At 40.0% G+C, this 20,342-nt stretch overlaps 9 protein-coding genes across 9 annotated transcripts; 4 read left to right on the top strand and 5 right to left on the bottom strand.

Moving 5' to 3' along the window:
• Window positions 1–993: 993 nt before the first annotated feature.
• Window positions 994–4,414, bottom strand: SS1G_08086 (predicted protein; the record flags this gene model as incomplete). The annotated part of the gene is made up of 10 exons (XM_001591409.1): window positions 994–1,011; window positions 1,162–1,208; window positions 1,553–1,583; window positions 1,865–1,937; window positions 1,979–2,048; window positions 2,636–2,715; window positions 3,133–3,194; window positions 3,426–3,577; window positions 3,812–3,968; window positions 4,379–4,414. 10 exons carry the CDS (start codon window positions 4,412–4,414, stop codon window positions 994–996), a joined length of 726 nt encoding a protein of 241 aa, XP_001591459.1.
• Window positions 4,415–5,292: 878 nt separating this feature from the next.
• On the top strand, window positions 5,293–6,314 carry SS1G_08087 (predicted protein; the record flags this gene model as incomplete). The annotated part of the gene is made up of 4 exons (XM_001591410.1): window positions 5,293–5,312; window positions 5,589–5,658; window positions 6,118–6,160; window positions 6,223–6,314. 4 exons carry the CDS (start codon window positions 5,293–5,295, stop codon window positions 6,312–6,314), a joined length of 225 nt encoding a protein of 74 aa, XP_001591460.1.
• Window positions 6,315–7,800: 1,486 nt separating this feature from the next.
• On the bottom strand, window positions 7,801–7,959 carry SS1G_08088 (predicted protein; the record flags this gene model as incomplete). The annotated part of the gene is made up of 1 exon (XM_001591411.1): window positions 7,801–7,959. The coding sequence occupies one exon, from the start codon at window positions 7,957–7,959 to the stop codon at window positions 7,801–7,803; it is 159 nt and encodes a 52-aa protein (XP_001591461.1).
• Window positions 7,960–9,653: 1,694 nt separating this feature from the next.
• Window positions 9,654–10,995, top strand: SS1G_08089 (hypothetical protein; the record flags this gene model as incomplete). Its single annotated transcript, XM_001591412.1, has 2 exons — window positions 9,654–9,771; window positions 9,866–10,995. The coding sequence occupies 2 exons, from the start codon at window positions 9,654–9,656 to the stop codon at window positions 10,993–10,995; spliced, it is 1,248 nt and encodes a 415-aa protein (XP_001591462.1).
• Window positions 10,996–11,252: 257 nt separating this feature from the next.
• On the top strand, window positions 11,253–11,909 carry SS1G_08090 (predicted protein; the record flags this gene model as incomplete). The annotated part of the gene is made up of 3 exons (XM_001591413.1): window positions 11,253–11,326; window positions 11,553–11,693; window positions 11,849–11,909. 3 exons carry the CDS (start codon window positions 11,253–11,255, stop codon window positions 11,907–11,909), a joined length of 276 nt encoding a protein of 91 aa, XP_001591463.1.
• A 176-nt stretch (window positions 11,910–12,085) lies between these two features.
• On the bottom strand, window positions 12,086–12,601 carry SS1G_08091 (predicted protein; the record flags this gene model as incomplete). Its single annotated transcript, XM_001591414.1, has 2 exons — window positions 12,086–12,290; window positions 12,534–12,601. 2 exons carry the CDS (start codon window positions 12,599–12,601, stop codon window positions 12,086–12,088), a joined length of 273 nt encoding a protein of 90 aa, XP_001591464.1.
• Window positions 12,602–15,137: 2,536 nt separating this feature from the next.
• SS1G_08092 (hypothetical protein) lies at window positions 15,138–17,369 on the top strand (the record flags this gene model as incomplete). Its single annotated transcript, XM_001591415.1, has 6 exons — window positions 15,138–15,386; window positions 15,441–15,556; window positions 15,607–16,220; window positions 16,278–16,875; window positions 16,925–16,992; window positions 17,242–17,369. 6 exons carry the CDS (start codon window positions 15,138–15,140, stop codon window positions 17,367–17,369), a joined length of 1,773 nt encoding a protein of 590 aa, XP_001591465.1.
• Window positions 17,370–18,018: 649 nt separating this feature from the next.
• SS1G_08093 (hypothetical protein) lies at window positions 18,019–19,244 on the bottom strand (the record flags this gene model as incomplete). Its single annotated transcript, XM_001591416.1, has 4 exons — window positions 18,019–18,224; window positions 18,303–18,411; window positions 18,489–18,623; window positions 18,690–19,244. The coding sequence occupies 4 exons, from the start codon at window positions 19,242–19,244 to the stop codon at window positions 18,019–18,021; spliced, it is 1,005 nt and encodes a 334-aa protein (XP_001591466.1).
• Window positions 19,245–19,791: 547 nt separating this feature from the next.
• Window positions 19,792–20,142, bottom strand: SS1G_08094 (hypothetical protein; the record flags this gene model as incomplete). Its single annotated transcript, XM_001591417.1, has 1 exon — window positions 19,792–20,142. The coding sequence occupies one exon, from the start codon at window positions 20,140–20,142 to the stop codon at window positions 19,792–19,794; it is 351 nt and encodes a 116-aa protein (XP_001591467.1).
• Between the last annotated feature and the right edge of the window lie 200 nt (window positions 20,143–20,342).

The following is a 20,342-nucleotide window of genomic DNA, read 5'->3' on the forward strand; positions in this document are numbered from 1 at the left end:
GGGGGAAAACAGTCGAGTCGACCGCGAGGAATGAACCCTAGCTAGCAAAAAAGATTGAAAGAAGACATCATAATATTTGATATTTGATGTCTCTCTCTATAAAATTTATGAGTGAAATGTTGAAAGGTTGTAAAGTATGTGGTGAAGGGATCGGAAGACAACTTATAATAAAGTTGTAGTTGGGGGATAAATTTGTCTGGTGTGTCTTGTCGATGGGTACGAAATACGGCAGAGCTATTCCGTTTGAGTGGTTGGTGGAGCAAGTCCGTTGGAATTGGGTGGTAGGTGGAGTGTGATGTGATGTGTGTGAGTGAACCAGGACAACTGGTCAACCTTGAACCTGAGGTACCTTTATGCCTTTTTGCTTTGTTTCCTTTTTGGCATATAGAGAGGGTATTTATTAGGATTTGATCTTTGGGATTTAATTAAAGAGGAGGTTTTATTAAGTACAAAACGTTTTGTGATCTTTTTTTATTTGCTTAGTCAAGCCACTAACAATGATAATGATGATATATATAGATAATTAATGATTGAAACGGTTTGACTAGTCTATAATCTAGTCTTAAGATCTTATATATACATACATATAATATAAATATCTATATATTTGAAATGATAGACTCAATTATAATAATGATTCAGATTTGCCACCTAAATAAAAATAAAAACAATTGAAAGATAGAATAAATATCAATATAGGAATGTGAAAGTTGTAATACCACAAGTTATTTTCGGGGTCACTACAAATCGAATGTTTTTACTCCTATTAACCTCTTCTTCTCTTTTTGGACCAATTACATTGAATAACTGGGTCTATGATCTCCCTTGACTGTTTCGACTTGTTCTACATTCGCGTACATGTATTTCCCTATTGATTTGATCGGAATTGATTACTGTTTGGGAGTGATACTTTGAGAATTGGTACAAGAGTGGATCATTCTCTGATGAGGGGAAGGACCAATTATATCAGAGGATACATATTTCCACGACGAATCAGAATGAGACCATGATCTTTAGGAATTAGTCAAACAAAGAAATTGGGATTTATAGATTTGACTGTTGAACTTAAACTATTGGTGCATGAGGTAATGAGGCAATGAGGAACGGTAAAAGAGAAAATGGAAACTTAAAGATGACCTACATACATACCTAGGTACATACAGCACAGCAATGCACATGGGTAGGTTTGTGACGAACGGCTCGACGAACTGTTATATTAGTCGCTAGGTATATGCCAGGTAGGTAGGGTAAGTATAAGAGAAAGTAAGCTGGGGGTTGTATATCTAAGTTTGGCTACTGTGCCGTGTTTTGATGCTTTGATGTGGATATGGATATGATAACATAACTGAGTGGATGGATATCGGTACGGCATGTGATTGTTGTTGCTGTTGATTCAATATCAAAACCATTTATCATTAGTTACATTAGTTTTACCCTCATAATTCGTAGGCATTGAAGTAACAGGAGACGAGTAGGAGTACGGGTATGAGTATGAGTATGATTATGATCATGATTGTGAATACCCTCAAACTCTCTCATGCATTCATCATACCGGGTCTAGATTCATCGGCAGTTGCATACGACTGATCATGGTCAACATATCGTTCCATCTAACCATATCCTACTGATTTATTGCATGAAAACAAACACACTATCCTTTTCTTGTCTTGGAGAGCAGTAGATAGTTATAATACGGGAAATGATGATATACTTTTCAGATCACTTGGTAAACAAGTGTTCTAGACTTTTAATCCCCTCCTACTTTGAGTTTATCACGAATTACTTGAGTATTGAACTACTGAAGGAATTGGCCAAGTTCTTGATGTCATGTCATAGCGATAGTAAAGTTTTAGTTCTTCCTTACTCTCCTGAGTCTCCTCACACTCTCCTCATACTCATCATCCCGAGAAGCCATTTCCAGCCACAACTCATTGTCTCTTTCGACCGTTCTATTGTAAGCTTGTGCAATGAAACTTACGGAATATCCACATCTTGGCACTTCTTTTTACATTCTTCTATCCCAAAGTTACAATATCGTTCGCATGAGCCTATATATATCTGCTTAGTATCATACCATAACGACATCTTCCCCAAACACAACCGAAAATAGTCCCCAAGAACCAGCTCACAACCTCCCACAATATCTTTCACAACATTACTTACATAAAGATAATTCGAGAACTCATCTCTAGCACCAATTCGCCCTCCAAGGAACAATACACCCCATTTTACAGTATGAAGTTATATTCATTCATTGGATCCCTTGAAAACGAAAGGGTTGCACCTCGCATATATCCACGTATTATCCAAATTAGGTTCCCGTAACACTACATTATTCCTCGACCCATTCTCGAATCTTTTTGTTCGTCATCTGCGATTTCCATGCCCTCCTTGAGATCTGCATGTTGGTGATAAATGATTTATCCCCCGATCTCTTTGCAACTTCGGCCAGGTCCGTGGATTGAATGAAGATAACTCTGCCTGACACCACACACCATCTTATAGCCAAGTAAGGTATGAATGAATGAGTAAGGAGTATGATTAACCAAATATTGCGAGTGAGAAGGTTCAGTCGGAGATATCTCCTACAACTCGAGAATACTCAGAAGTAAAGATTTTCAAATAATCTTTTTACTTTTATTCTCTACGCCATATGTATAGTCTAGATTAGGTTCGAGTTGTCTTAGATATTCTCTAACTCTACAATTGACTTTACTGAGCGTACATGGCTTACATGTTAGGACAGGATATTCACAAATCAATCATTAGCATTTCATCGCATTTCGTTTCATTTCCTCTTCACCCATTCAAGCTTCTCACAATCCTAGAAAATCCCCTGTTCAACAATCGCCATATTCAGTGGCAAAATCCCAAGGAATGACAACCGAACTCGCCTGCTTGCCCAGCAACAGTCGTTACCCGGGTGAGCCTGTGAAGGACAAAGTCTGGGCATACAGCATACAGCATACAGCAGCATACACTCCATGTCATATACAGAGTATTCGAGTACTGAAGATTTATTTATTTATTTCTGTTGTGAATGTCACCCCATCACATTCCATCACACATCACCAAAACATCATCACCCACACACCTTACAAATAAAGCTTACTTCATCAACCCCTCACTCACCTACCAATTACCACACACCACAACCTGCATCCAACCATCATCATCTTCCTCGCCCAGAAAACCTTAAGAATCAAACACAACATATTATCCAGCCCTCAGAGCAAGCCACGACTAATCTATACGACTCCGCAGCAACTAACCACTCTATCCTAACATCAAAGCCTGTGGGAACTAAAGCTGTACACTCAACCTCAGACTAACCTAACTTCAAAGAAGCCAAACATATCAATATTAGCGAGAAGATAAGAGTCAGCAGGTCAATTAGATCATCTTTGAATGCATACACTACATACGCCATCATCATCATTGCTACGTAAGGAGACGGAGATGAAATAGCTAGTAATTGGAAGGCTCATAATCATTGTTAGGGTTAAATTGATTGAATGGTTTGGGATTGTGGTGTGGTAGTAGTCTTCGAGAATGATCTTCGATGGTAGTTTCCATACTATACACAATAAGTGTGTCACTGCTGTATCTTGTTGTCAATTTCACACTTGTCATACTTATCTCTCTGTCTCGTTCACTGTACAACATTTCCAGCCCTAACCCTTTAGTCTATCTACCATTTTATACATTCTATAGCTAGTGCTAGCCTTAACTATCATTTTAATCCTCACACTTAACCATTAATTCTCCTAGTCTTCTATGAATATCTTTACCTACCTAGGTATTCAACTACCCATCCATTCTAACTTCCCCTCTTCCAAATGACGATCCTTGAGGAACCCACACCAAGCGGTAATAATCATATCCCACGTCCTTGGATCCTTAACCATCAAATCAATTGGTAAACATCCCAAACACAACAAGCCGGGGAAATAATCTCTTCTTCCCGGCTGGTAAGATATTAGGTTCTTGTGGGGTACAAAAATTCTATGAAACTGGTCTCGTGGTGATCGACTTGCTGATCGATATCACGTGCGTCGGATGCGAGTGCCAATGGTTTGGGTTTGGGACTCGATTTGAACTTGGATTCGGGTTCGCGAGAAAGAAAGACAGGAAGAAGAGGATTAGTTTATCCTTGATTATGTTGAAGAAAGAATTGTGCATGGAGTGTGCATAAAAAACTCACCGTTTGACAACATATATGTCTCAAACTTAAATTTTTCCTTGCACTCTCACTTGTTATTCGCTATTCAGTTTTTATCTTATCCTCCTGTTTCTTTTGCATTCTTTTCCTTGGAGTGTCCTGTTTTAGTCTTGGGGGCTTAACGCATGAGTAGTACGAAAAGTCTTGATGTCTTACTTTCTCTAGACTTGCAGTGAATGTACATGCATACATCTTAGATCTCGTGATTCAACCCGTTCAGTAAGTACTTTATTCACGAAATCAATACTTGGTAGTTGGGATTTGGGCTGATGGCTGGTGTCTGATGGCTGGTGTCTGATGGCTGAGATTTGTTTTAAAACTCTAGAATGATGAATATTCTTGCTTATGCTTATGCTTATGCTTATGGGACGGGATGTCACGATATAAGCTTGGGTAAGATGTGATGAGATGAAATGTTTTAGGATATAATAGACTTTGTATCATAAATGTTATACAAAAAGACAGGATTCCACGACAAGGATTGATTTAGAATAGTCTTTCCAATCCGATAAATCATATACCCACACTGTCAAACCCGAGACTTCGGATGTGGACAAATTTGGGGATGTACCGAGAGATCCGAAATTTCATGTTAGAGTTCTCCGTGTGGGACCTGTGAGAGTGGGACAAATTGGATAAGTAATGTTTAGTAGATGGATATCTATGGTTAGGAGATGGATTGATGATTGTGTATTTTTTGTGTGTGAGGTAGTTAATGATAATTTGATATGAGATGTTGATTTATCCTACAGCGCAGGAGGGGGAAATGTAGGGTAGGGTTATATTCATGTTTAGTTAGGTATATAAGATTACATTTATATCTCGCCTTCAGCATCATAAATATACATCTAATTCATAATAAACGCAATTCCTATGATTTCTTCGAAGAGATTAATATTAATTCTAAGTTCAATCAGAGTATAATATTTCGAGCTGGCGGGATTAGGGGGAGCAGGGTCTGAATTCTTTTTGGGAGGCAAGTGGGTGAATAGATATTTGTGGTGAAATAATAGTGGGTGGATGTTCACACTAAGATTTTATATAAAAACATGAAGATGTAATATTTAAACATGAGTGATGATTATAAGAAGTATGATATCTTGATACCCATTCCTCATTTAAAGATCGCAGAACATTCCCTTTCGGTTCCTAAGACAATTAATACTATATAAAGACATTTATAAATATAATAGAAATTTACACATGTGTTCATCATATATTATTTATAAGTCAGCATAAACAACCACCATGATCATGGTCATAGAGAAAGTCAAGTAGGATGAGATTGTACTGATACTGATGCTTTTGATTGGAAGGAGCATCGGTTTATGGTTAGTCCTGCTAATAACGTCTTTATGAGATATAGTGGCGATGGTGGTGACGGTGAGTTTTCTGAAAGTTTATGCGTTGTGGCAGGATGGTTAGCAGATTCGCGGGTAGTAAAGTAAAGTGGGAGTGAAAATGGCTATAATTATTTCATGAGCGGATGTAAGATACACAGCGATGACTCAAAGGAGGGAGCTGAGCTATGTGTAGAAGTGAGTAATAAACAGCAGAATAGAGAAGCATCACGTATCTATTTTATTCCTGCTTCCGACTTGGAGGGAGGAAGAGGTTGAGTTGAGAAAGATGTTTTGCTTCGGATTAGATACTAGATGATCTGGCAGAAGAAATGTGATTGTTTTCTCTCAATTTATTCCGTTTGCAGGGCTTTCTAAAGATGTAGATAGGAAGGGTGTTGAAGTGTAGCGCTATATTAGAGGGAGGAGTGAAGAATTTATGAGCTAGATATTTCAGCACCCTGCAGACTAATCAAATAATGGTCTTTAAGCGGAGAATATATTTCTTACCACATGATTTGGAATCCTAATCTTCGAGTTCCAGGTTTAGTCTAGCAACAGAGGGAGAAGAACGTTGGGATTATAGATCCTATCAAAAGTAAGTCTAATTATCATCTGAATACCATCTAGGTGCATCTAACGAGCAACATCACTCCCCAGCTTCATCGAAAGATCACCGCAAACCTCAAAGAACTTATCCAGGAGTTTTTCATCAAGACCCGTGTCAAAACCCCAGCAGGTCTGGGTTTTAACCACGTTTGATGCAGCCTGGATAAATGATTCCTACCTACAAACGTCCAGTTACGTATATATCGACCTTCTTAAATTCTTTCCTCAACCCCCCCCTCCACCCAGAAAGAAGACTTCAAAACGCGCACGTAAGAAACTACGCGCACCGGAACTTAAGCTAAGATCAATATATCAACCTCCTCCCCCCTCATACAAAATAAGTCCAAGAATCAAAACCCTCAGCCTGAATCAGAACCAGCAGAATGCAAATATACCATCATCATCAACATCGTCATCAATACCAACACGCTTTAGCGGGCTAGAAAGAAAGAAAATATTCTCTGTCCAAATTCCTCGCTTCAAACTATCAACCTCATGAAACAAACAAATATCCGCACCGCATCATCACATACGCGTTAACGTTATAGAGAACTGGGAAGAATGGTTCCTGTATTTCTTTCCTCGTACACATACTAACTCATCAGTTATTCTGCCACGCCATACTTGCAGGCCAGGACATACCCGATACCTCATTAACATAAGCATGGCAAAGTTTTATGCGGAGATGTGGATGAGTATTGAGATGTATATAGACGTATCAAAAAAGCAGACCAGTAAGTCCAATGTCGATCACGTATAATCATTCAGGTACTTAATTAGGTTGAGTATCTCAAATTCACCCAATGCCAGAGTTCATTTGGACCTTTATATGTCATTCTTGTATTGCTATTGTATTATATTTATCTATATCTCAATGATACTACTCCTCAGTCTTTCGGGGCTAGTTTATCTACCTGGGATTTCAATTCATTGTGGTGATTAACATGTCAAAACCATGAAGGCAAATCAGCAAATTTCGTGTGACATGACCCCTTGTAGCTTCTCTTCTTAAACCATCGGCAGCACCGACTAGCAGCAGAAGATGAAAATGACAACCACCTAGATAGCCTAGACACCCTATTATATTATGGAATTCCGGCTCATGTCTTACTATCTCTATTGATGCGTTCACGTACAAACATGACCCAACCATAAAACCTTGTACAGGTCGGGCTTTGAAACTAAAACTAAGAAGCTATCGGTTCTATTAGATCCAAACTACTAGTTGCCGCTCTTCTATTATCAGACTTCTCGGCTCTAGACTCTATCTTTTGAGCCCATCTTATATGTTTGACGCGAGCTAAACCTTGCCAAGCAAGCAGTATAACTGGAAAAGAACTTGGTCTACCTACTAGCATTCCAGTTTCTCTATAGCTTGCAATATGCAATTGAAGGGAATGCGGTAGTGGCCTATGTCGACGCTCTCCGCCCGACTAATGTGATTTTTTGCAGAGCATCGAAAGTCTTTAAGCTGGGAAATATTTAAGACTGTGCTAATTCAATGGTTTTGAATGGTAGCAATGTGGTTAAATGAAAAGGGGAAGCTCGGGGCTCAAATCAATTGGATTGATCGTTTCAGCAGAAAACACTTCCTGGAATCGATACCTTGTTGCAATGAAAGAGAAGTACTTATGCTTTACCACACGGTTTCATTTCAAACAGCGTATCTCCTGTAGTCTGTTTGACGCAGAGGCTCTGTGCTTCTTCAGAGGTGATGTAGAATTTTATGTGCTTGATTAAAGCAATGAGAATCAATAGAGACGTCAAGAGGAGAGACGTCAAGAACATTTTGCTTGAGTAGCTAAATTTGGATAAAACAGGTTGTACCGATTCCTAGAGGATTTGCGCTTGCATATTCAGGTTCTATCTCTCACAACTATCATGTACAGAAACCCATATCTCCTTGGCTTAGAATAGGTGTGAAGGAGTCACGGTGACTCTTGAAACATGTGATCATAAGCAAGTCTTACTTGTCACCCACAACATAATCATGATACACCAAAACACTATACGCAATGAATGGTGTGTCACGATATGATGAGCAGCGAATACCGGGTTATATATCTGATGATTCCGGTTGATCCTTGATGATATTCATGGTTCCCTGACAAAAGATCTTCTGGTACGAAGTGTAAATGGTGGAGTGCAAAATGATGCCATTGGAAGAGGATATATTATACGAAAGGAAGGTTTTGTTGGGTGTTGCGCATGAACCGAAAACGAGTTATTGCCATGTTGATTGAATTTCTTGTTGACAATCGGGATTGACTGAGAGATTAAGATGTTTGATATCTTATGACGTAGAAAGAGAGGAAAGGAAGAGTACGCACCTAGTAGGTATTTGATGTTGATGATGATATCGATGAAGGGGGAAAGAAAGGGTCTTATCGCGATTGTCCGCTCTGTTCTCCCGAATGCCGCTTTAACCTGTTGGAAAAACGAAACATATCAATATCTAAGTATATCTTCATATACTCTGTACAGCGTGGGTGGTGAGGTTGTTTTTCTCTTGCATCATTATTCACGGAGTAGTATTTTACTTGTGACTCACCATGATCAAGAACTTGAGGTTGTCCTTTTCACAATATTCCAATCACACACGTGACAAGTGAGGGTCATGCTCTCTATTCACGATAAGATAAGCTCATGATACAATGTCTCAGTCAGCATCATCTCAATTAAATCATGATAACAAGTTCTTATTATTGCTGCAGGAAGGGGAGTTGTTTGTATTCACCGATATTGTACACGCGCGGAGTACACACATTCACTATTTGTTACCTATTAGGTACCTACCTACTCTTACATATATCATTTTAAACTTCTTATTATTTCTCCTCTGTACTTCTGTACCAGACAATAGCAAATATACCTTTGATAAAGGCATCAACTATCACCATCAACTATCTAATCTATTCGCCAAATCCACTTCTGCGTACTCGGATACTAGGTACCTATATTAATCTTTCGCATATGCACTCGTATATCATTGGAAAAAGAAGCAGCCCACTCGCTCTCTTACATCAATCTATACCATCTAAAGTGCTGCATCACATCAACCTTGGAAACTTATCTTGCCAATACCAAACTTCATCCATTCAAGAAAGAAGAAAGACAACAAAGCATCCACTCCTTTTCCCGCTTCCAGTTTCTAGTTTCTAGTCTCTAAATTCCAACCACTCCGAAGAGCGGTCTCCATCTCCTCCAAGACCCCTATTATTACGGCTGATAAGAAACTATTTACGATATATCTGATGATTTTCAAAGAGCAGCAGGAGCTTCAATAATAAATAAACATTTCTCAACAAAATCATCTTGAAACATATCAAACATCTGACCGCACTTTGTTTTCTCATGCCAATCTATCCTGTCCTGTCCTGTCTATCTTGTGAACCCTGACCCCGCCCGCGCGTTTGATCAGCTCAGCCATCAATCATATCACATCACATCACTATTATCAACCTCACTCCTCATTCCTCATCATGCCAACTTCGCAAGATCCTTATCAACATTCACGATCCCCCAATACATCTCAAAATCAACAAAATAAAAACAATATGGGAAGATCAAATGCTGTATCAGATCGATTGCGCAATGAAGGTATTTTCTATTCTTATTAATTACAGCTTCCCCATTTCCCCATATCCTCCACAGATCGATCTAATCTAATCTCATATCTAATCGCGCAAAACAGCAGAATCATGGGTAGAAATATCCTCTCAACCATCTTCATCCTCAATTTCTTCCATCGATAATGAAATCGTTACAACTGGTCTTCGAGTTTCTCAACATCCTTCAATTCGACGGCGCAGACGATCCCAAAATCAGTCACGACCGGAAATTAATACAAACATCAACAGACAAAGAAGTTCAAGTAGTCAAGAGGAATACGAAGAATCAGAATCGGAACCAGATCACATAGATATTATAACTAGCTCAAATGAGATATCCCCACCAGTTGCCATTCCAGCACGATTATCAACTCAAGAAACATATGATGCAGAATCAGAAGATGATGATGATGAGAATGGTACAGCTTTGGGAATAGGAAGAGGGACAACATTACCATTTACACCTCAACCAAATGCTTTCTCCCACCCTCCATCATCACAATCTCAAAGTCATCGAACTCCAGCTCCTACACAAGGCTCATACTTCCCACGACAAGTTCATTCACAACCGCGACCACAATCATATCCGTCGCGTAACCACACAACTTCACGAAATCCCTCATTTAACAGTTATGCTCGACCACCTGTAGATCATGATGCTGCTCTTCGGGCTAGTCTTACAACTTTATTATCTTGTGCAGCTGCAGCAAGAGGTCTTCCTAAATCTCCTGGCCAAACTGCCACAAGTAATGAACCAATTGGTCTTCGAATAGTTCCTGAATCAGAACTTCTTGGTACATCACCTCATCCTACAACTAATATATCACGACCTCTATCGCCAAATCGTTCGAAAACTAGATCATCACAAGATTCTCAAGATGAAACTAAACGTAAAGCTAGTCAAACGAAACAAAATACTCGAGCTTTAAAAAAGAAAAAGAATGAACTTATGCAAGGGGAGGAAGCTTTTATTTCACCTACTCTCCTAACATGGGTAATGAGTGCAGGAGTGGTAGTACTTGTTTCTGTAGTTGGATTTGGAGCAGGATATGTCATTGGAAGGGAAGTAGGAAGACAAGAAGCTTCAGTTCTTGGAGGATGGAATGGTTCGATGAGTGATGGAAGTTGTGGAAGAGAGGTTGTGAGAAGTGGAAGTGGTGGATTGAGGAGATTTAAATGGGGTGGTAGTGTTGCTAGGAGTATTGTTGCTTGAATGAGGGTTAAGTTTACATTGGATTGATAAAGATGGGTTATTTTGATGAGATATCAGGAGCGTGGTTTGGTTTCAGCGGGTCTGGTCAGCAAGTATGACAATTTGAGGGGCAATTTTTTGAACCTCTTGTTTTCTGGCGTTGGTTTGCATTGGGCCATATACATATTCACATTTACATTAAGTTCTGTTGGAGTCATGTTTTTTGATAAGTAAATTTGTTTAATGCATATTTAGGGAAGGACTTTTGGGGGTATAATATGATATGCGAGGGAGGTATGAAGGAAGCAGATTTTGAGAAGATAACATTGAGATCTGAGGTAGGGGGAATGGAGTAGGATAAATGAATCGAATGAGGATATTTACGAGCGCTGTCTTTTCTCACTTGACTTGTGAAATGTCACTACCGACTGCTTTCTTTGAGATTCTTCTACTCCTGAGTAGTGCCATTATAGTATCTATTAACACCTATATGATCCCATATATCCCGTTGCCCCCTCCTCTTCTATCAAAATTCTACTAGGTATACGAGCATAATGATCCCATAACTAATTCAAAAGTAACCCCAACCCCAAACCCAAACCCGGGCAGGCAGGCAGGCAAATAGCTAAATCCCACTCACATTCCGTACCCTTACCCTCCTCCTCCTCCTCCTCCTCCTTATCATCATCATCATCACCTAAAACACCTACTATATCACAGTAAGGTAAAAATAAATGAATACCCCCCAAAAATTAAAAGAAAGACTTTATTTATAATTTTTATTTATTCTTCCCCTGTAATCCCCTTTTTATTCCTAGCTAAACTTAGTGCTATATATGTAGGTAAGATCTTACACAGTCAAATATAAATATAGACAAATATTCCGTGGTATTGGTATTGGTGTTGTTGAGGGTAAAGGAGAAGAAGAAAGTTGAGGAGAGGATCGTGGAGAGGATTGTGGAGATGGGAGATTAGTCGGGTTTATTTTTTGCTTGTGATGGTATTTCGTGTTTGAGAGTGCTTGGGAGTTTATATGTACGGTTTGGGAGGATATATAATGTATATCCATATTTCCCTAATTCATTTCTATGATTGAAATTTGAAGTCTTTTTTAGATGTGACATTGGGGTTGGTTAGTTGTGTGAGTATTAAGGATTTTTGCTAGCGGGAGAAGATCCCGTAAGCGAGCTGGTGGGCTTCTCTGCTGGAAGATAGAAAATTCGATGTTGTGAGGATGTGCTGGAGTTATTAGTTGCATGTCTACGGCAATATGTGATAATTTGAAAGAAGATGGATTTCTTTCCTTGTTGGGATATCTAGAAGGATTTGTATGGAATTATGTTGGAGGTTATTATTATGGAAGAAGTTGTGTTTAAAAGTAAGACGGCTATATAATGTTTAAAGGGGGCGAGGGGCATGCTCAATTATTCGGGAAACAGGGGCTAGAGAATGAGTACAGATAATTGATAGTGCTTAGACGTCGTGGTAGTCACCATGGGAGCCTCGCTATTTAAATCACTATTACTCCTATTTTTATTGAGGTCCATAGACTTGACTACTCAGCGTCACGAGCGGTTTTCCCTTTTCCCATGATACGTTGAAGTTGAGTGAGTTGCAAGTGAACCATGATATTGGTAGCTGTGGAGGATTTTGGCGGACGAATTCAAACAAGCAGCAGTCCCTAGATAAAGCGGAAAATGAACCGAGCAGGATTGAGTACATATTAAGTATGAAAGTAAGCATAGCAATGAACCAAACCTCAACCGTACTCGTATAGTTACGATAAGACTCCCATCACTAGGGGTAATTTCTGCAGGAACTGAATAAGGCTAACTTTGATACCAAAATCATGTAAGATAACCTCAGAACTACCTGAGAGGTAGAGAAATGATGATATATCTTATATAAATTCTAATCCGACTAGTGGTACGCATGTTCGTTGAGCTGATCTAAAACTTATTTCTGTGTGACGACTAGTATATAGCCTTGATTTTTATGCCAAAGTTTTGATTCATTGTACTGCTAGCCCTCTTTTGGCGGTTCGAAGTGATGCTCCAGGATGATCTGATGTTATGGATCTATATATACTGGTACTTCTACCTGTTTTACATGTGAACTAACGCCAGATACTGTAGATGATTGGGCACAAGAATTCCTACGGCTCGTTGCAAGAGCATCGGGGAAGAGATGGTCGAGATATGACATGGGGAAGAGAAAAAGAACTTAATTTTGGAGAGCTATGTGTGGTTCTCGTTCATGACTAATGAAGGAAAGCGCACGAGAGACTTTGAAGATTACCGCAGTTAAACAAAACAAAGAATAGATGAAAATGTTGGACCCGTAACCGTGGGTTTGCAGGATAATCACCCTGTTCTACCTCTATGGGGTAGGGTAAATACCCTATGCGGCCAAATACCCCGAGTAGGGTACGAGTGCCCATGCCTGATTAGGCCTCCCTCTACTTAAAGGGGTGTCCAGAGACATAATAAAAATCCTGATTCTTCTGGTGCCTGATTGTGAATTTGGGGCATTCGTGAAGAGTTCTGCTGGTAAGCCGGCTATTGCTACATGTATTCGGTTTCGATTTATCAAGACGGTAGAATGGACTGAATATTGACGCTGGCGGGTGACTGTATGTACTAAATCATGTTAGGACTACTTGGAGCGACAACATCCTCATGGGGAAATCAAATTCAGTTTGTCCTTCCTTGGCTGAGAATTCTCATCCTGAAAGGTCCAGTGGCATCGCTATAAGAACCTAGAATGGTGTAAAATCTCCGCATCTCCTTCAAAACGGAGGTCTGGTCTGGATATTTCAACGCATCTATCCACCTATCCTCTATAACACCATAAAATCTCTTTCATATGCGCTGGTGATAAAAGTTCCACCTTCATTTATTTTTAAGATCTCACTGCGGGTCGGAAAAGACTAGACTTCGATTACTTATCGCAGAGTAGGATCTACAGGCTCTGCATATGAGTCTTATCGACCCTCTGCAAGGGTAACTATTAATACACTATTTCTAAACGTCGTGACATTCATTTGCTAAAAGGAGGATAAGGGTAATATCGTTTGGGCGAGTATTTTCTGGACTTCCGTGTCCTTGATCGAATAGCAAAGTGTTTCTGAGGGGGTAAACGAACGCTATGCGGGGCGATAAGCTTAAGGTCCTGGTGGTCCCACGCAATGAGAATCCACCAAAGCAAAGTTGGGGTTGAAAATATCCAGCGAGATGCGGAAAATTGTCGCTACCGTCGATGCTATCATAAGATTTCATTACACATCAAGTTGCTGTCGAAGCCATCGTGGTCTTGTTCATCGTACTGGTGTACTTTATATTTGGTTTCCATGGCCGCAGTTAGCTCCCATCAAATGGTCATGTATCTGGGAATCCACTTGTGAAGGCAAGCTGAGCTTCATATTGGATCATTCATCAAAAAGAATTCTTTACTCTTCACAATAGAAGGCTGCTTTCCACAAGGATATGAATGTTGATAGACTGGTGAGTGTTGATAGACTGATGAATGTCAGAGTGAGGAGGTTGTGTACAGATACAATCAATCATTTGTGTTCTTCAAAAAAGAAGTGGTACCACTATAGGTTACTGAGACAAATCATCACACGGAAGCTTATGTTATCGATAAACATAGTAAACTTCCAAGTCAATATGGATCATTTCCCGATGAAGATTGTAACCTTCCATTTTTATCTTTTTTATATGCAATCATTTTCCACTTCAAGTATCATTTTCCACATTTTCTCCAATCATTTTCACTCACTGCGTCAACCGATATTTCTCCCCCATTTTCATATCTCATATCTCTCTCAATAGGTAGCTAAAGAATGGCAGATAAGAAATGATGTCAGAATATACACCAATGAGGTTTTCAAATCTACCCTAAAAATATGATGGGGATTAGTTGATAACGACTTTGCGGGGCGACGATGATCTTGAAGTGGCGCAATCTCTATGCTCATTGGAACTACTTTTACTGTCAAGTACTTGCACTACAGTTCCATCATTAATAAAACGAATTGCCTTCCCTTCTACATCAAGAACTGCATTTCTTACTCGTCCTCCTCGCTTCCAGATTACACATCCCCTCGTTTGCGCAGTACTCTTTTCCCTAATTCTGGAGGCAAACGTAAGATTACTTTCGATATGGCCGATCTAATCAATGAAAAACACATGTCCACCGACTCTGATGATATCGAAATGCAGTCACACGACTTGGAACAAAATATCACATTAGCTGAAGGGGAAATAAAAGCTCCTATGTTCAAACATGTCGATCCAAATGATGGTGATGAGGCACTTAGGGCCTTTGCTAGTGATGATGGTGAAGTTATTGTCATGACACCAGAGATGGAGAAACAATTGTTGAGAAAAATTGATTGGAATTTGATGCCAGTATGTTTTTGTTCTCCTACTCTTATTCAATAAGTTTTATTTACCGATTCACAGATGCTTTGTGTTGTGTATGGCCTCAATTTTCTCGATAAGACAACACTTTCATATGCTAGTATTATGGGTATGAAGACCTCACTCAATCTCAAGGGTGATAACTACCAATGGTTAGGGTGAGATTGTTCAACTCACACTTGAAGATTCTTCTTTACTGATTATGCAGATCTATGTTCTACATTGGTTACTTGGTTTGGGAGTATCCGACCAATCGTTTACTGCAAAGATTGCCCCTTGCTAAATGGTCATCTTTCAATATCATAGCCTGGGGTGGTACATTGTGTTGCATGGCAGCGACAAGCAATTTTGCTGGTGCTGTGGCTGTTCGTTTCTTCCTTGGAGTCTTCGAAGCTGCAGTCACTCCTGGATTTACTCTTTTTACATCCCAATGGTACACTAAAGAAGAGCAAGGACTAAGGACTGGAATCTGGTTTAGTTTCAATGGATTTGCTCAAATCTTTGGTGGTGTTGTTTCATACGGCATTTCAGTTGGTGTTAAGAAACATGGAGCTGCCATTGCGCCGTGGAAGGTTATATTTTTGACCATTGGACTGTTAACAGTTGCTATTGGGTGTATATTTCTTTATTTTATGCCGGACAGTCAATTGAATGCCAAGTTTCTTACCCCGAAAGAGAGACTTATGGCAGTTGAGCGTATCAGAAAAAATCAACAAGGCGTGGGTAATAAGCATTTTAAAATGTACCAATTGAAAGAGGCTTTGGCCGATCCGATCACTTGGGCGTTTGCTTTTTATGCATTGATGGCGGATATACCTAATGGTAAGGAAATCCTGAATGCCTTGTCGTTGACAAATCGTTTTAACTGACAATTCTCAGGCGGAATCTCGAACTTCTTTTCCCAGCTCATCGTGTCATTTGGTTACACTCCAGATCAATCACTTCTTTACGGAAGCCCTGGTGGTGCTGTTGAAGTTGTAACTCTCATTGTTTGTGGTTACCTTGGAGATAAATACGGCCATAGGCTATTAATCTCTACATCTGGTCTTTTAATTGCAATGTTAGGAATGATCCTCATAGTTGCTCTTCCATTATCCAATAACAGCGGCCGTTTGGCAGGCTATTACCTAACACAAGCTTCAGCAACACCATTTACTGCAATCCTTTCCATGATATCAAGTAATGTCGCAGGCTACACTAAAAAGACAACAGTTGCAGCCCTTTATTTAGTTGCCTATTGCGTAGGGAACATAGCCGGACCCCAGGTATTCAGACCACAAGATGCACCACGATACAAGCCGGCAGAAATAACGATCATTGTCTGTTATGGGGTAGCTCTTATTGATGTGGTTTTTATTGCATGGTATTACAATAAGATGAACAAGAAGAATGAAGCGATTAGAGCCACGCCAGGATATAGAAAGCTAGATAAGCAGGAGTTTCTAGATCTTACCGACAAGGAGAATCACGAGTTTGTGTATGCTCTATAGTTTCGTGTAGCTTATATGCTATCGAATTCATACCAGTAGACATATAATTTCAACTACTGTTACGTCTAATCTTTCCATTGCTCAAGATATTGGGATGTATCGGAGTATAAGGATAAATTATATAGCGAAATTTTTTGCGGGCATGGTTCCCTAGGATTAGTTTTCACTTCCCCCATTCAAACATTAGAAGATTGAGGCTCTCAATCTCCCCAACCTGTATTAGCTACGGTCGAATAAGGCCAGCCACCCTCCATTTATTATTGTTAGAAGCCTACAAAACTCCTAGCCATCTTAGATAGTCATAGACTCAGTGTAGACTTTAATTTAATCAATCAATCAATCAATCAATATAGCGAAATTCGACAAGGGAAAGTTAGGATACCAACGTGTGAGGAAGGGACTGAAAGAAAGCAGTGAAGGGGCGCAACCCCAATACATCAAAGTCACTGCTCATATATGGAAGTTTGGAGGAGCTGGATAAGACATCTCGCAACACTTCCCGTCACAGCCAAAACCACAGCCGCACACCACTTGATACAACGATACGCAAATACCCCGACTAAGGGATCAATACTGGCCTCTACCAACTTATATCATTAATAGCACGAACCATACCCCGTTGCTTGTACACATGGATTTTTTACGTCTTAATAATGTAGTCTCCGGAGCGAACGAGCAAGCGAATTAATCAATATCCATGTATATATATATAGTATCAGTTTTAGCAACACCAGTGGACTGTGTTAGCTTCAGTTACTTTTAGATTTAATTTTGATTTCTAGTAAGACGAAATGGAGGAAGGAAGGAGAAGAAAGCAAGAAAGAAAATATACCTTGGCTTGTTTGTCATTAGATGATTTTGAGAGATCAGATTGGTGAGATCACCTGGTGGATGTGATGGGATGAAAACATGGGAATGTTCTGTGACAGGGACTCTTCCCTCCGCGCAACATGAGCCGAGGGAGGTTATTGGAAAGACTCATTAAAACAGATGATATCAGGAGTAATATCATCCCACATTTCATTCAAGCTTCTTATAGCATACTTTACTACTTTGCCGCCTACTTGATCGACGGTATCAAACTTAAATCACTCCACGCAGCCCAATCCACCATACCCACTTCCTACCCATCAACCCTCAAAAAATTCCCCCAACAACACATTTGTCTCCTCACTCTTCTCAAGTTGAATCCAATGGCCAGCTTCCCAATTCTCAACCCTCAAATTCGATACATACGGTTTCATTTGCGAAGCAAAATTCGCGCTTAAGCTAGCGTAATTGGTAGATGTTACGAGGAGGGTTGGTTGGTGAAGAATGGCTTTTTCTTTGGGGATGGCTGGAAGAGGTGGTTAGTTCCTGTGGGGTTGGGGTGTGTTGCGGGTTGGGGAAGGAATAAGAAGAAATAGGAGACTACCTTGGTCATCTGCTACATTGATGCCGTGTAATTGTGCTGTGTACCAGTTTTTCGCAGCACCAAATCCTTCGTTCTCAGGTGAGAATAAGGCTTTAAAACTCGCTACGTCCTAGTTGTGAGATAGCCTGTCAGTAGATGCGCATACATCTTTGATCCTCAAATCATGATACGGAAATAACTACTCACCTCGTCTTTGACAAAAGCTGGGTAAGGAGCTATCATACTCCCGTCAAGCCATTTACGAAAACCTCCTGTAGCTCCTAAGTTTTCCTTCCCTAGATCACTGTCTAGGCTATAAAACAGTGACATGACGGACTCGGGCTATATCACTATTATATTAGCAACTCATCTTCATCACGACCAGACACGGGAATCAAAAAACCGTACATTCTTATCCATTAACTCCGCACTCCCTTCCTCATCCATGAACAAAAAATATCCAAAAACTTCATATCCAGCCATCTCTTTAATTTGCGCATTAATCATCCTCACCAAGTCGGAATTAAATCCCGGTCCACCAGGTGCCTGATATCCTATGTCTAAGAATACTAATTTCTCAAACAATTCCGGATAATAATTTACCATCCGTGAGAGCATCGAACTTCCCCAATCATGTCCTACACCTAACACTTTGTGAGATGCGGAAATGGAGTGTAAGGAGAGGATTTCGTGTAAATCGGAAGCCATGTCTTTGAATTTGTAAGATTCGATTGAGAAGGGCTTGGAGGTGCCTCCATATCCGAGTAGATCTGGAGCGATGATTCCGTAGCATTTGGAGGATAGGTAGGTGATTTGATGGCGCCAGTCGTGAGAGGAGGAGGGAAAGCCATGGAGGAAGAGTATGTAGGGTTTTGAAGGGGTCGAGGGTTCAATGTGGATGTATGAGTAGGTGAAGGAGCGGCTTGTGGTGTGGGTTCTTGTTGAGAAGTTTGGAGACGCCATTTTAGTTGATAGAGTTCAAAGGTTTCGAGGAAAGTTATGGTGGCTTTAAATCTCAAGGATATACTAACGAATATATACGTAAACTATAACCCCACTCTACCGGACAATGTTATCACATCGGCCTCGCGTTTATACGGACTTTTTCTTTTGATGCTGTCTGAAAATGGAGCTCTCAAGAAGTAATTAATTGAGTTGAAGTTTATAGAGCTAGAGCAAAACTAGAGTTCGAGGCCTATGATATACTTCTAACATGACATCAAATATTGTATGATTGTGGGTTGGACGCGGGGTTCGTGTAACCTAGAACACCCGAGTGGAGTCATCTTGGTTCGGGCTCTCCGAAGGATTCATGTATATGTGGGGGTAATCATGCATCTCATACCAGAAATAATGTCAGCATGATATAGATCGTTTGAGTGAGTCGCTAAGATGCAAATCATGTAATGTAGAATGGAGTTGATTATCATTATCAGTACCTGTGCGTTCTTGCTGCACCAAGAATGTGCATTATGTATTCATATCCCACAGAAACCGATGAGAAATATCATCAAGTGTTGGAATATAGATCCCACAATCCCATAAAATCTTGTGACCAAACATCTTCCATCTCTAATGGCATAAAGGCTGACATACAAGCCATTTGATCTGTCTCGGGAATTGGCTGTAGTTGTTTGTCTTGAAAGTTATGGATGGGATTAGAAATATCAGCATTTGGTGCATTGAATCCCGGTAGACGATCGACCCATGCTTTCAACATCTTCATGACCTTTTCTGAACACGTGAAGATACTTTCAGCATCGCTATCATTCTTCTCCCATGCAGCTTCGACTTCAGCATCTCTCAAGTTTTGACCTAACAAATCTAAGACGCGCCCAGGTGAACAAGTTTCCCTGACCATATTGGTATCCCAAGCAGGATCTTTCAATACCGTAAGACGATATAAAGGGAAAAAAACGCCTCCGAACTGTTTCCATATTGGAAGTGGTAATCCTATGTAATATGAAGCTGACGAGCTGAGTAGAATGTCAAACCAAGATTTTATGGAGTTAAGACAACGATGGAGAGACTCGATTCGAGAAAGTGAGGACTCCAAGGATG

The sequence above is a fragment of the Sclerotinia sclerotiorum genome, genomic scaffold, assembly GCF_000146945.2.
Source record: "Sclerotinia sclerotiorum 1980 UF-70 scaffold_10 genomic scaffold, whole genome shotgun sequence".
In the NCBI taxonomy this organism is placed as follows: Eukaryota; Fungi; Ascomycota; class Leotiomycetes; order Helotiales; family Sclerotiniaceae; genus Sclerotinia; species Sclerotinia sclerotiorum.